The sequence below is a fragment of the Aspergillus ruber genome (genome assembly GCF_000600275.1).
Source record: "Aspergillus ruber CBS 135680 unplaced genomic scaffold scaffold00001, whole genome shotgun sequence".
In the NCBI taxonomy this organism is placed as follows: Eukaryota; Fungi; Ascomycota; class Eurotiomycetes; order Eurotiales; family Aspergillaceae; genus Aspergillus; species Aspergillus ruber.
The window spans coordinates 1,467,288-1,480,241 of record NW_024467297.1 but is presented as its reverse complement, the minus strand read 5'-3'; the positions used below and the strand labels follow the sequence as shown (position 1 = coordinate 1,480,241).

General features: G+C 49.8%; 6 protein-coding genes across 6 annotated transcripts; 3 read left to right on the top strand and 3 right to left on the bottom strand.

Moving 5' to 3' along the window:
• Positions 1-285: 285 nt before the first annotated feature.
• Positions 286-1,038, top strand: EURHEDRAFT_444939 (Nitroreductase; the record flags this gene model as incomplete). Its single annotated transcript, XM_040783497.1, has 3 exons — positions 286-591; positions 653-767; positions 833-1,038. The coding sequence occupies 3 exons, from the start codon at positions 286-288 to the stop codon at positions 1,036-1,038; spliced, it is 627 nt and encodes a 208-aa protein (XP_040643612.1).
• Positions 1,039-2,443: 1,405 nt separating this feature from the next.
• EURHEDRAFT_519970 (alpha/beta hydrolase family esterase) lies at positions 2,444-3,944 on the top strand. Its single transcript, XM_040786801.1, has 4 exons — positions 2,444-2,462; positions 2,553-2,580; positions 2,685-3,084; positions 3,170-3,944. Exons 3-4 carry the CDS (start codon positions 2,698-2,700, stop codon positions 3,788-3,790), a joined length of 1,008 nt encoding a protein of 335 aa, XP_040643611.1. The 5' UTR covers positions 2,444-2,462; positions 2,553-2,580; positions 2,685-2,697; the 3' UTR covers positions 3,791-3,944.
• A 41-nt stretch (positions 3,945-3,985) lies between these two features.
• Positions 3,986-5,064, bottom strand: EURHEDRAFT_407934 (chitin deacetylase). The gene is made up of 3 exons (XM_040780698.1): positions 4,583-5,064; positions 4,158-4,522; positions 3,986-4,104 (listed from the first exon to the last, which is right to left on the bottom strand). Exons 1-3 carry the CDS (start codon positions 4,915-4,917, stop codon positions 4,055-4,057), a joined length of 750 nt encoding a protein of 249 aa, XP_040643610.1. The 5' UTR covers positions 4,918-5,064; the 3' UTR covers positions 3,986-4,054.
• Positions 5,065-5,667: 603 nt separating this feature from the next.
• Positions 5,668-7,095, bottom strand: EURHEDRAFT_399057 (CCDC47 family protein; the record flags this gene model as incomplete). The annotated part of the gene is made up of 3 exons (XM_040779894.1): positions 5,668-6,049; positions 6,094-6,955; positions 7,029-7,095. The coding sequence occupies 3 exons, from the start codon at positions 7,093-7,095 to the stop codon at positions 5,668-5,670; spliced, it is 1,311 nt and encodes a 436-aa protein (XP_040643609.1).
• Positions 7,096-8,043: 948 nt separating this feature from the next.
• On the bottom strand, positions 8,044-9,844 carry EURHEDRAFT_399056 (MDM34 family protein; the record flags this gene model as incomplete). Its single annotated transcript, XM_040779893.1, has 2 exons — positions 8,044-9,484; positions 9,510-9,844. 2 exons carry the CDS (start codon positions 9,842-9,844, stop codon positions 8,044-8,046), a joined length of 1,776 nt encoding a protein of 591 aa, XP_040643608.1.
• Positions 9,845-11,371: 1,527 nt separating this feature from the next.
• EURHEDRAFT_445837 (putative MFS transporter Seo1) lies at positions 11,372-12,821 on the top strand (the record flags this gene model as incomplete). Its single annotated transcript, XM_040783555.1, has 3 exons — positions 11,372-11,531; positions 11,577-11,861; positions 11,911-12,821. The coding sequence occupies 3 exons, from the start codon at positions 11,372-11,374 to the stop codon at positions 12,819-12,821; spliced, it is 1,356 nt and encodes a 451-aa protein (XP_040643607.1).
• Positions 12,822-12,954: the final 133 nt, after the last annotated feature.

Here is a 12,954-nt window from a genome sequence, read left to right as displayed (position 1 = left end):
AATTCCGCCCTTTCATTTTGTAAGAGATCACCAATTCAACGGAATTGTTCCATACCATCATCTTACTCTACAATCATACAATAATATTGATATAAAATGGCAGCCCTCCGACCTCTCTTCCGCTACACCAGCGCTAGCACAAACGTCAGCTCCACCATCCGCCCCGCGCTATCCCCCGCCATCGCGCCATTCTTACGTGTCCCGCTTACCACCACCATCACCAAACCCCTCCCAAACATACTTAGAAACAAAAACCAAAGACCATACAGCACAACAGCCCCCAAGATGTCCGCCCAACCCCTAATCGACGCCTCCCAAACTCGCCGCACAATCTACAAGCTCGGCAAGAACTCCCCCGTTCCGGACTCCAAGATCGAAGAGCTCGTCAACGCAGCCATCAACACTGTTCCCTCGTCCTTCAACACCCAGTCCACTAGACTTGTTGTGCTGTTGCATGAGCAGCATGAGAAGCTGTGGGATTTGGCGATTGATACGTTCTCGCAGCTTGTAAACACGGGCGCTGTGCCCGAGGAGACGTGGAAGAACCAGTCGTTGCCGAAGTTGCAGGGGTTTAAGAATGGGGTTGGAACTGTACGTCCCTTTCACTGGGGTTGAGTTGTTGAACTGGGAGGTCAGTGCTGACAACGAATAGGTCCTCTTCTACGAAGACCCCGCACACATCGGACCGTTCTCTGAGAAATTCGCCCTTTACAAGGACCACTTCCAGCCCTGGGCCGAGCACTCGAATGCCATGCACCAGTACTACAGTATGCTTCTCTTCTCCCCCTTCCACTTCACCGCATTGTGACCAACAACCTAATGTAAACAACAGTCTGGACCGGTCTCTCCGCCCTCGGCTTCGGCGCCAACCTCCAACACTACAACCCGGTCATCGACGCTCCCGTCGCGAAGCAGTGGGGTATCCCGAGTGACTGGCGACTTATCTCGCAGTTGGTGTTTGGGAGCCCCGAGGGAGAAGCGGGAGAGAAGGCGCAGAAGCCGGTTGAGGAGCGAGTGAAGATTTTTGGGAAGCAGTAACCGTGTTCTCTGAAAGGCTAGGTTGGAATTGAGGTACTTAGAGGGTATCAGATAAAGTATGGTGAATGATTGACATTGTTCGTCGTCTCGTCGTGTCTCATGTCATTTCGGTGTTCGTATCCGTATGCGTGCCCGTTTGATGCAGCTCAATAACAAACGACTATCCCACCCCAGCAGCAGCCCACCCCATCGCCCCCGGTCCACGTCCTCCTTCTCGCCCCGGCGGACGTCCCTTGGGAAAGTTATAATCGGAATCCAGATGGCTCTTCGCAGGTAGGAGGACGGCCCATTCGGCGTATAACTCGCGGAGTTTGCGGCAATTGAAGAGTTTCTTGAACTTCTTTTTCAGAGATATCATTCGCTGCATTCGCTGCGTTTCTATGCTTGATTCAGTGATGCAGGGGTATGATATGTAGGTTGTTTCATGGTGAATTGTGAAAGTGACTCCCGATGACGACAGCCCAGAGTTGCGTGCTAGTTTATTTTTAGAAGGCGGTATGTTCTCGTATGAGCAGATAAGGCAGAATGGCATCTCCTACCAACCGGAGTGACATCGTTACCCTACAAGTCTGGAGCTATTCAGTTATTCACTATCCATCCACAGTCCTCTCCCTATCCCAAATTACCGCGGAAATGACATCCACATAATCATCATCCAATATTCAGACCTGAAAAGAAAGCTTATTCCGCCGCAGATCCGGCGATCCTCCTTGAAAGCGGTCGTTCTAGACGAGATTACCTGTACTTTTGGACTTGAACAGTACACGTCATTTGAGAAGTGTAATAATCAAGTATATTATTGACTGTGAGATAAACAGGATTCATTACGGAAACACGTAGTAGACAGGGAACGGACCGGTATATCTTCGGATCTTCAGTTTCTGCCGTTCGCTCGGTTGGGATGATCATCGGATTGGCGGTGTTGATCCTCGGTTCTGTGCATCATGAGGTCTTGTTTTTATGGAGCATGTTTGGGGGATAGGGGAGTGGAATAAGAGGGAGGGATTAGGGTGTTTCTCTGTTCTACACATGTGCTTTAGGATTTGTATAGTATAGAATATCGGATAGGGTTGGAGAGACGCTTAAACCGATGCTTATGATTGATTACAATAGCAGTAGGGCAGTGTTGACTGAACCATCTCCTTCAAGCTATCAACTGCAATATTGTTCCTTGGATAACAAGTCTGATAAGCCCGGGTACGTACCCCCAAACCCCAACCCAAAGTGCAGTCCCCGAGTACACGTCAACGACCCAGAGGATGTACACTATGTACTCTTCTGAAACACTAACACCTCGGCTAGCACAGCTCCCACGGTCCCTCCGGATAGGGGAACTGAGAAGCCGAGTACTGCTGGATGTGATTGATATTACATGGGATGTTGTTATTGGTTGGGTGTGAGGTGTGTGCAGATTAACCTTATTCGTATGTGTGCATTGTCCAGTATATAGTTCGATCCTTGCCCTCGATGATTTTTCGTTATTCGTACCTGACAGCTAACTAGTCCACGCCAAGATAATAGTTCTGCAAACGAAGATAGGAGGTAGGTTTCTAAGTTCTATCAGATCTACATTGTACGGTTACTACGTGCGGTGTATATTATCCTGAGCAACTGCCCTTTCGGCAACTAACTCACCTCTCTCCCAGCAAACACAGCACCATGAAACTGAACCTCCAATTGGGCATCCTCGCCCTCCTCGGCGTGACAATCGCCCTTCCAGCCAAATCCTCCTCCGCATCTGCATCTGCATCCTCATCCTCCCTCCTCCCCCAACCAAAACCTACATCCCCCGGATGCGGCAACCACCTGGCCAAAGGCCACTCCCCCGGCGACAGCTACCGCGCAAACCTGATCACCGATGATGGCCGCAACCGCTCGTACCTAATCCATCTGCCTTCGAACTATACAACAGAAAGACCGGCGCCCTTGGTGATTGCTTTCCATGGACGCGGCAAGGACCCCGAGTACATGGAGAAGTTGTCGCAGTTTAGTAATGAGGAGTTTAATCCGGATGCGATTGCGGTTTATCCGCAGGCTATTATTGATGTACGTCTCCCCTACCCTCTTCAATCCAGTTAGATCTTTGAGATCAAGATCAAGATAAGAGGAAAGAAAGCTAACATGAAGACAGGACTACTGGCACGTCTCCTCGGGTCCTAACGACATCTCCTTCACCATCCAGCTAATCTCCCACCTCGAAAAAACCTACTGCATCGACGGCACCCGCATCTACGCTTCCGGCAAGTCCAACGGCGGCGGTTTCACCAACGACCTCGCCTGCGACCCCATTGCCTCCACGCGCATTGCCGCCTTCGCCCCCGTCTCCGGCGGATACTATCAGAACCTCACCTCTGAAGAAGACTCCTGTGATCCTAGCACCGTGGAGATCCAGTGTAACCCGGGACGCAGTAAGGTGCCGATTCTGGAGTTCCACGGCACGGCTGACACGACGATTCCGTATGCGGGTGGGGCGAGACATGGGAAGTGTTTGCCGATGGTGTCGCATGCATTGAGGCAGTGGGCCGATCGGGATGGACTTGGGACGAGTAATAAGACGGAGGAGCTGTGGGGTGGGAATGTGCAGAAATATGAGTTTGGGAGTGGAGAGGATTTAGGAATGATCACGCATTATCGGATTGATGGATGGAAGCATGTCTGGCCCAGTAAGGATGGGAACTATGATAGTTCCAAGAAGACCTACTTTGATGCCGCGCCGATTATCATGAAGTTCTTCAAGAGGTGGTCGCTGTGAGCACCTTCGCTGACCGATATATGAGTGGTTTATATTAATACTGCCATTAGACTATAGAGCTATACAGGTTTGGGACTTCATAATTATAGGTATCTTCGATAGATCCTCGTCCGTTAGCCCGTAGTCCTATCACTCATGCGAATGTCTACTATCGAAGACCTGGCTTGGCGCAGATATACGTATGCCAAATGGAAAGCGAGAGAAATAAAATTCGATTTACTTGGATTATCCGGTTCAAAGTAAATATATATATCTAACCCTTGCCTACTGGTACCACCCGTTCGAATCGCCCAAGCATTCCGCCACCGTAACAGCTAAACAAGCCAGTCAGCACCGAACAACCAAAAAGAGAGAGGATGGAACATACGCGTCAATCCCCTTGCATTAATTTCATCCAACATAGCCTGCGCTAGAGTATACACCGTCTGCTCATGCACGTCATGCGACAGAACGATACTACCCCCAGCATTCAACTCGCCATTGAACTTGTTCACGCTGTTTGCAATCAAACTGGGGTCATCGTTCTCGTAATCCTTCGTGTCGATGCTACAGCTGATAACATGGTACCCGAGATCCCCCAAAGCACCCAGCGCAACATCATTGGTGGCAAGATACGGCGGCCTCATGTAGGCAGGCTTGACGCCGACAATATTCTGCAACGCATCTTCGAGCTGGGTCATCTGCGACACGACACCGTTGTAGTCGAGCGAGGTGAGGTAGGGGTGGCTCCACCTGCATCCATGGTTAGCATTCATCACACAAACCTAACACAAGAGGTAGGGAAAAACGCACGTATGAGACGCAATCTGATGTCCCTCACTATGCATCCGCTGAATAACGTCCGCATAGTCATAGATGCTCCCGATATTCTGTCCATTAAGGAAGAACGTTGCTGGGGCTCCGTTTTGGTAAAGCACATCGAGGAGATCGGCAGTGTACTGGTACGGTCCGTCATCGAAGGTGAGGGCTATCGTACCAGGGGTCGTGCATCGATCAATGACGGCACCAACTGCAACAGCAGTATTGGCCGTCGCTCTTTGCGAGACAATGGGCGCAGGTGCTGCGGTGCTAATAGAGGCAGTGAAGAGAGCGTAGGCATAGGTTGGGAGATAGCGAAGGGACACCATTTTGATGGTTGTAGTAAGAATAACGATTATAGTAATAGAGTGTAGGTATAGTAATTACAAGGTCCGCGAACGAGAAAAGAGATAAAGAATAGTGTACTGAAGAGATCGTAGGAAGCTGACGAGGAAAAAAAAAAAAAAAAAAAAAAACAAGGAGGGAGAGACGGTCAAGTCAATTTGTATGCAGGACTAGCCAAGCTGCTTTCCTAATTCGGCAGGCGTGTTAGACATACTCGACACACCGATTAGGAAACAGAGACCGAAACCTTAGGTATAGTTGTAGTTAGTATGCATTCGGCCTGGGCCGGGACAGAACAATTGAACCTGTCCAGGAGGCTGGTCATATTCTTGCTTGTTTGTCACTATGCTTATCTCTAGCCTGTTCTGCAGGCCAAGAAGAATGGGAAGACTCTACCCAACCGGAGAGAAACACATAGCCGACATGGACGGACCTGACATCGTATCCGTGTTAAGTATGGAGCACAAACAGTTGTCCTCGTATTCAGGTCACCGCCGATCACATTCGATGTCACATCGGAGAAAAGAGCGCGTATTAGCCTCATAAAACATTTTCATTTCTGGGAAAGACCATAATAGACACATCTCCTGCCGTATCCTCTGCCCAAAAAAGATTAATATACATTGAAGGTACATGAGCCAAGATCGAATCGCTTCTCAAGCCCGCTTCACGTTTTCTCAATAAAAATTAGCATCAAGAAAGAATTGTAAAGATTAAAGCAGAAAACGCGGAGTCTATGCCCTCCGAGTGACCTTCTTCGTAGAACGTTTGTTCTCCTTCCCCTTCTCACGCTCGAGATACTTGCGCTGCTCCTCCGCATTCATACCCCGAAGAATGCGCTCCCGCTCTTCCTTCTTCTGCTTCTCTGCGGCAATCTTGCGTTCCTCGGCCTTTTCTTCTTCATCGGCACGGCGAAGCTTCTTGATTTCAGCTTCACGGACGTTCCGGACCTTGCGCGTCACCTCAGCACGGAAGTGCGCAGACGCAACGAGCTTGTCAGCGAAACCGAGGAATTGCTGGAAAAGCGGCAGGGTGCTGGCGTAGGCATCAGAGGCGGAAGGAACGTTCATTGACAGACCAATGCGCTTTCTGGGGGTGGTTTCCTCAATCCTAGAACTGTTAGGTTTTGTGCGCATGGATGGCTGGAAAGTGACACTCACTTCATTGGCTTCTCAGTGGGTTGGTCAGTGACAATCAAGTACTCAAAATCATGGCCAGCCTGCTCAACAGCCTTGATCAACTCCGGAGTAAGAAGCGCCTCAGTAATCTCAGCACTCTCCGTCATCACAGTCACCCAGGGAGGTAGCTTGGCGTTATCCTTGGTGAAAGTGATTGAAGCATCGTAGCGGTCCTGACGGAACTTGCGCATGCAGCTCTTGTGCACAATAGCCCATATAAATCCATCATAAGCCGAGTTGTTGACCTTCAAAGACGACGAATCTTTAGCGGGAACTGGAACCAGCTCCTTCTCCTTGCCATCGAACGCGTATGAAGTAGCCTCGATCTTCTCAGCAGGAGCAGGCCAGGTCTCCCAGAAGAAGCTGAACGCATAGTCCATCCAATAGGTCACGGGGTTGTACCGTTTAGGCAGCTTAACCGAAATGTCAACAAAGGCAACATTCTGCCGACCCGTCGCGTAAGAAATGAACTCCTGAGGAGACTTTTCCTTGAGCACGCTGTCCACAGAGTCCAATTCGGGAGTTGCAGTATCGCCTCTGTGAAGGCCACCGAATCCGACCACCGCAAACTCGTTCCGGAGAGCAGTCGCGTGAGCCTGGGCCCACTGCTTGGCCTTGCGCCTGTTCTTCCGCGTGCCCCAGAGATGGAAAGCGACGATTAGGATGATGAAGGGCAGGACCATTGCTTCCTGCATGAAGTCCTTGGGCGATGCCCGCTCCCACACCCGGTACCATGCCGTGTAGGGAACAGCGGCTCCATTGCTCGGCACAGCAGCTGGTGTCGACGACGAACCGAGGATAGAGGCGGGAGAGGGTTGAGGCGCCTCGACAAAGTCCGCAAATTCTATACAACAGCGGTATTAGACAAATCTCTAGCAATTGCAGAATCGGAATTGAACTCCGGACAGATAGCTTACCATCATCGGGCTTGACCTCACCGGACGACTCGGCGCCGCCAAACACATTCTTGAGCATGCCAGACATTGTGAGGGCGGAGGAGGTACGATTAGTACTAGAGACAACCTCCGAAAACTGGCAACGTGGCTGGTGCAAGAAGGAGAGGAAGCCAAGCTCGCGGAGTTGAAGACGGAACGTGGACGTTGGCAGAATGGCAGGCGGTGGATCCAAGCTTAGCGGCCGAACCATGGGGCAATATTTACACCCGTTCGGGGTAATTCTACGGAGTATACCTACTACGATAGCATTATTGTTAGGATTAAGGCATTGCTCTTTTTTTTTTTTTTTTTTACTTTGAAAGACACATGAAAATGAAACATGTATAAAACAAGGTGAGTTGGCAATACCAATCAGATGCATCCGCAGCCATATCCTGAACTGCATCTAGTCTCACACCAGAAACGATGAGAAAATCTCCGAATTATGTCTGCAAGTAAGAAACTAAAATATACTTGAACAGCTGCACTTGATGCTGGGAAGTGTGGAACATTTTCTTTTTTCTATATATATACCGAATGGACACTTAGTCCTTCCCAGCTCCCAGTCCTACCCAGTCCTATCCCATATCCAATCCCATCGATCCCATATCAGATGATCGCTCATAAAGTAAAAAAGATATGGTGATATATAAGAAAACGGAAACAGGAGGTGTGACAAATGAGTGGTATCCTGTGCTGAAAGAGAGCAGTCGCTTGTAAAAATATCAAAAAACAGAACCACTGTGCTATAAACCCAAATCGAAACATCCATTTTTAAAACCCGCTAGAAACAATCAAGAGTTCAACAATTGAAATTGATGAACGAAGGAAAAAGAGAGAGGAGAAACAAGATCAATGACAACACAAAGTCGTAACGGTCATAACAAGCTCCAGGTATCACTCGCTGGAGGTAAAATCGAACTTTTGGACTGTGTTTCAAGCCAGAGAAGGAGAATCGAACAAAGGAAAAAGGTATGATGTGTCGTGTGTTAAGCACTCATTGGCCATATGCCGGTGGTGGTGTTTCTTCCGGTTGGTGGTCCCAGAAAGAACCACAAGAGTTTGGTGCCATTAGCTTTTCGTCGCGCATACGGCGTGCAATCTCACCAGCCAGCTTCTCGACCAACACTTGGTCAACAATGCTGCTACCGGTCGGGTTATCATGTGGGAAGGAAAGGCTTGCCGCAGACAGTTGTCGTGTGGGGCCCAAAGAGGGACCAGCTTCATGGAGGGGTGCAGGATGAGGGCGAACAGTTCCCCCGGCAGTCTTCACGTCGTCAGTCTTGAATGTGTTCCGAATCGGTTCAGAAGGCTCAGCTCGATCACGGAGGATCTCACTCGAGATGTCGCGGCGAGGCAAAGAGCGCGACAGGCTCAGGCGACGTCTCTCGGGGATCGCGGGGAGTCGCTGATCACTCTCAGGCGACAATGGCGGGGTAACGGGGTCGTCGGGTTGTTCATGGACGGCCGGTAGCGGAGCGGAACTAACCGAAGGTGCACCGACACTCTCTGTATATGTGCTTTCATCGCTCACGCTCACGCTGGCGGAGTCGTCGGGTGTCGTTGGGCGACTACGGAGATCCACCACACGCTTCTTCCGCCTTCTGGCATGTGCTTTGGAATGGCGACCGGCTCCCAAGCTCAAGCCATAGCTGCTAAACGACTGGGTGGGTCCTGTGGGTGTCCTGCTTTGGGCTGATATTGTGCTAGCGTTATCCATGAAAGTAGACATGCTGCCTGTCTGCGACTGAGTTCTGGAGAGAGCGGGGCTCAATGGCGACATGACACTGGCAGACAAATCGTTCTGTTCGGATGATGTCCATGCACGGTATACGACTTGATGAATCGACGGGGTAAAGAGTGACAATGTCCGCTGGGAATCGGTCAGGGTCGCCAGACGAAGGAGGTTCTTCTGGGAGAACAGCGAGTGGGTTTCGACGGCCGAGTCCAGCGATAATGACGCAATCTCCGACTCGTCCAACGCGTTGCCTGATGAATCCACGGGATCTTGCGGCGGACTGGCAAGAGGATCGTGCCCGGGACCTTCGGTGGGGGTGGGGGTTGTGTTCATCTGGTTCTGCATCTCCTCCTCCGCCCGATATTCCGGAACCCATAGTCGTAGCGATAGGCGATGGATAATAGCCGGCAGCTCGTCCATGAACAGTATGCGGAGTTGTGCCTCAATTTCCCGTTGTAAGAAGTCACGAACGAATGGGATCGAATCGAACGTCGAGGAGACCTTGAGCGATTCGAGCGGGTCATTTCGGAAGACGACGGTGATTCCTTTCTGTTTCGAAAAGACCAATATGACAAAGCCGGAGAGTTTGAAATCGGACAGGGTGATCTGTAAGGGAATAGTAAGGGGAGTTCTGTGGCATTCCAAACGAAACGAGTAAGCGAGGCGCCCCCCCATTGATAAATGTACGACCAGTGTCAGACTGGTGAAACGGGCAGACAACTTACGCTGCAGCCAATGGTAGTGGTGAGGCAAACGACGGGCGTGTCATGAGATAGGTGTTGAGAGGATTGGCCTGGACTCTCGTCTTGAGCGTCAAAAAAGCATCTCCGGTGTATGACATCTTGAAGATTCCTCGGAAGCGATCCTCCGCCAAATCGCCGATCTCGAGAATTTCCAATTCGGGAGGGATCGAGCCCAAATTCAACTCGGTCACGATAATATCATCAACGATAATAGGCGGCTTAGGCGATTTATTGAGCGCGGCAGTCAGAAGCTCTTGGGCACGAGTGTAGAAACTTGCGTCCGCCATGAGCGGCGACCAGTTGAAGTTGAACGCCATTGCCGAGCATTGAGAGTGCGTATAGAACGAAGAGGGCTTTGAAGAAAAAGGATAGAATAGAAGAAATAGAAGAAGCAACGATGGGATTATAAGAGAGGGTAAAAGCAAGGAGCAAAAACAAGAGGAGAGGAAATATGAAGAAGCGCCGGGGCGAAGGAAAATCTTAGAGGGACGAAAAGCGAAGGCGAAGATTCCCGAGGGGGTCCAAAGGTGACTCGCGTGACGCAGATCAGCTGATAGCTGGACTTGTATTATGTACAGCCTAGTCTTAATTATAGCTAGATGAATTAGTAGTGTTATTCCCAGTTATGCACTCTCATTTGTTGCATTGTTCAGGGGCTCTGTGTTGTACTCCGGAGTAAAGTACTCTGTACTGCCTCTAACTCGGATTCCATTGTGGGAAGCCCAAGTAAAATTTCAGGAAAAAAAAATTATGCGGGAAGTGGGGTTACGTCACAACCGGAATGTCGCCTCTACTATGCTACGCCTCACGCTTGTATACCGGTTATACTCTTACTCTTGATTCGTCCTATCTCTATAGCTCAATTGCAATTGATCGTTTCCACCCTCTATCCATCAAAAGTACTCCGGAGTACTCTTACTCTTCCTGTCGATCAAACATCCACCGCGCCCCTGAAATGTCCGATATACGGAGAATTCTTTACACCTGCTCACTATGGCAGGTATAAGTCTATCTCTTATTCTCTCGCATGCTTCTTTCGGTCTTCTATGACTTCCGGTGTGTCATCATTTTTCTGGTGTGGTCCACAGAAAGGAAAGATAGAATGACAGGAGGATCTTGGGTCTTGAATCGCCCAGCCTGGTGGATTGATGAGGATCGTCGAGATGAATGTCACTGATTCATTTGCTGCGCCTTGAATGGCTGGCAGATACATCGCATTGAGTTGGAGGGGTATCTTTGACTCGATTCTGATATCACTAGTTACACCGCATCTATGACTCTTCTCGTGGATTACCAGGGGACAATGCTGGACAATTTTGATATTCTGGGGTTATCACTCTTGGACAGGAAGTTAGGGAACTCCCTGATATATGTGTTGGCATGCGCGGGTGCTTTTCCAGGAGCACGTCTTCCGTCCATCTCATGACACGATGCTTGGCCGCGCTCGTTTCGGGGAATCTGGCCATCTGGGCAAGGCGCTCTTATCTATCTGGATAACTTCCGTAGTGACGATAAGGTTGTCTATGTTAACGCATTGCACCAAACCAGACGGGTTCATGTGGAGTGTATGAATCCTGCTGTCTCCCCTGTACACTCTCGCGGGGTCATCACCAACCATGTGCTGCTAAAATAACGTGCCCGGACTAGATACAGAAACATTGACGACCACCTAGAAGAACGACTAGAACTGAATGGTGCTGTAAGATGCATTGCGACTTGGTTATTGCGTGACCTGAAGGTCGCTGTCAAAGCTACACAAGCTTGTCTACTCTAGCTCGTCTTTAAAGCTCGTATGTACCTGTCTGTCAAAATGACAAGAATAGACTTCTGCAGACTCTCAGAAAATGGCCGGTGTGCAGCAGCGGCGAAAATGGTATCACCTTCAATGGTTTTCCGACGAGGATACGAAGGAGGAGCGGCGTCTCATTCTCAAACTCGATCTTTTGATCGTTCCCTATGCTTTTCTGGCTTACTGGACAAAGTACATTGACCAGGCTAATATTAGTATGTTATACTTCCCGATGCAATGAGCCTCTGCTCACAATCCAGATAATGCCTACGTTTCCGGTGTTCAAACCGACTTGAACCTCCATGGAAATGAACTCGTACAACTGCAGACCATGTACACACTTGGTGCTGTCCTAGGCCAGATTCCTTTCGCCTATCTGTTCACCAAATTTCCGATGTCGTGGCTTATTCCGTTTCTGGATATCGCTTGGGGAATTTTCACCCTGTTGCAGTATCGGGTGACTTCGTACTCGGAGCTGGCAGCTTATCGATTCCTAGTTGGATGGTTTGAGGCTGCTTTCTTTCCAGGAATGCATTACATCTTTGGTAGGCTCCATCCTAAGTCTTGAACCGAAAGACAGCTTACACTCCACAGGGGCCTGGTATCGTGGCGACGAAATCGCCCGTCGAGGCGGCTGCTTCTATGTCGGACTCACCCTAGGCACACTAACTGCAAGTCTGATCCAAGCCGGTGCTTCATCAAGGCTCGACGGAGTCAACGGTCTCGCAGGATGGCGGTGGATGTACATTATTTGTGCCATCATCACAATTCCCATTGGTATACTCGGCTACTTTATTCTTCCCGGAACCCCAGATAAGCCAAACAAGTTTATCTTGAACGATCGCGATATCGGAGTTGCACAGAACCGACTAAAACGCGCTGGACACGGCATCTCCGGCGCTTTTAGATGGAAGACGTTCTTCGATATCCTTCAAAACTGGAAGTTCTGGGCGTTCCTCTGGCTAGACATCTTCTTCTGGAACGCATGCTACAACACCAACGCCGGAGGCTATCTTCTCTGGCTGAAGAGCCTGGACAGATATTCCACCAGCAAAATAAACGAGCTAAACGCCATATCCCCAGCACTGGGTATTTTCTACACCCTTTTCATCTGCTTCGCATCCGACCTCGTCCTGGGCCCAGCCTGGGCCATTACAGTCGCACACACCTGGAATATCGTCGGCCTAATCATTCTGATCGTCTGGAAAGTCCCCGAATCTGCACTCTGGTTTGCATTCGCGACTACCTACTCCTCTGTCGGCATGTCAAGTGTCCTGTATGGCTGGATGAATAGTGAGCTTCGGTACTCACCAATAGTACGGGCTGTGGTCTTGGTTAGTACTACCGTCATTGCTCAATCTACGACTATCTGGACGCCGCTGTTGGTGTTTAAGACGGTTGAGGGGCCACGGTTTACGAAGGGGTATTCGTTTGTACTTGCGAATGCTATTTGTTTGATTTTGACGGCGCATCTCATTCGGTATTTCACTGCGCGAGAGGGGTAAGTGATTTCGTCCCAGATGGTTCTGATCGTTGCTAATAATCTCACAGGAAAAGACGTGATAGTGAGGGACAAGGCTCCGTGGGAAGTGGAGAGGGTGCTCAGGACCCGGAAGCTGTGAACTACACTGTTCATCC

Excerpts from the sequence above, each read along its gene's own strand:
- EURHEDRAFT_407934 (XM_040780698.1), bottom strand. The coding sequence starts at position 4,917 with ATGGTGTCCCTTCGCTATCTCCCAACCTATGCCTACGCTCTCTTCACT. Across the intron at positions 4,523-4,582 it reads CATCAGATTGCGTCTCATAC|GTGGAGCCACCCCTACCTCA; the intron begins GTGCGTTTTTCC and ends CCATGGATGCAG. Across the intron at positions 4,105-4,157 it reads TAATGCAAGGGGATTGACGC|CTGTTACGGTGGCGGAATGC; the intron begins GTATGTTCCATC and ends TGGCTTGTTTAG.
- EURHEDRAFT_519970 (XM_040786801.1), top strand. The coding sequence starts at position 2,698 with ATGAAACTGAACCTCCAATTGGGCATCCTCGCCCTCCTCGGCGTGACA. Across the intron at positions 3,085-3,169 it reads ATCCGCAGGCTATTATTGAT|GACTACTGGCACGTCTCCTC; the intron begins GTACGTCTCCCC and ends ACATGAAGACAG.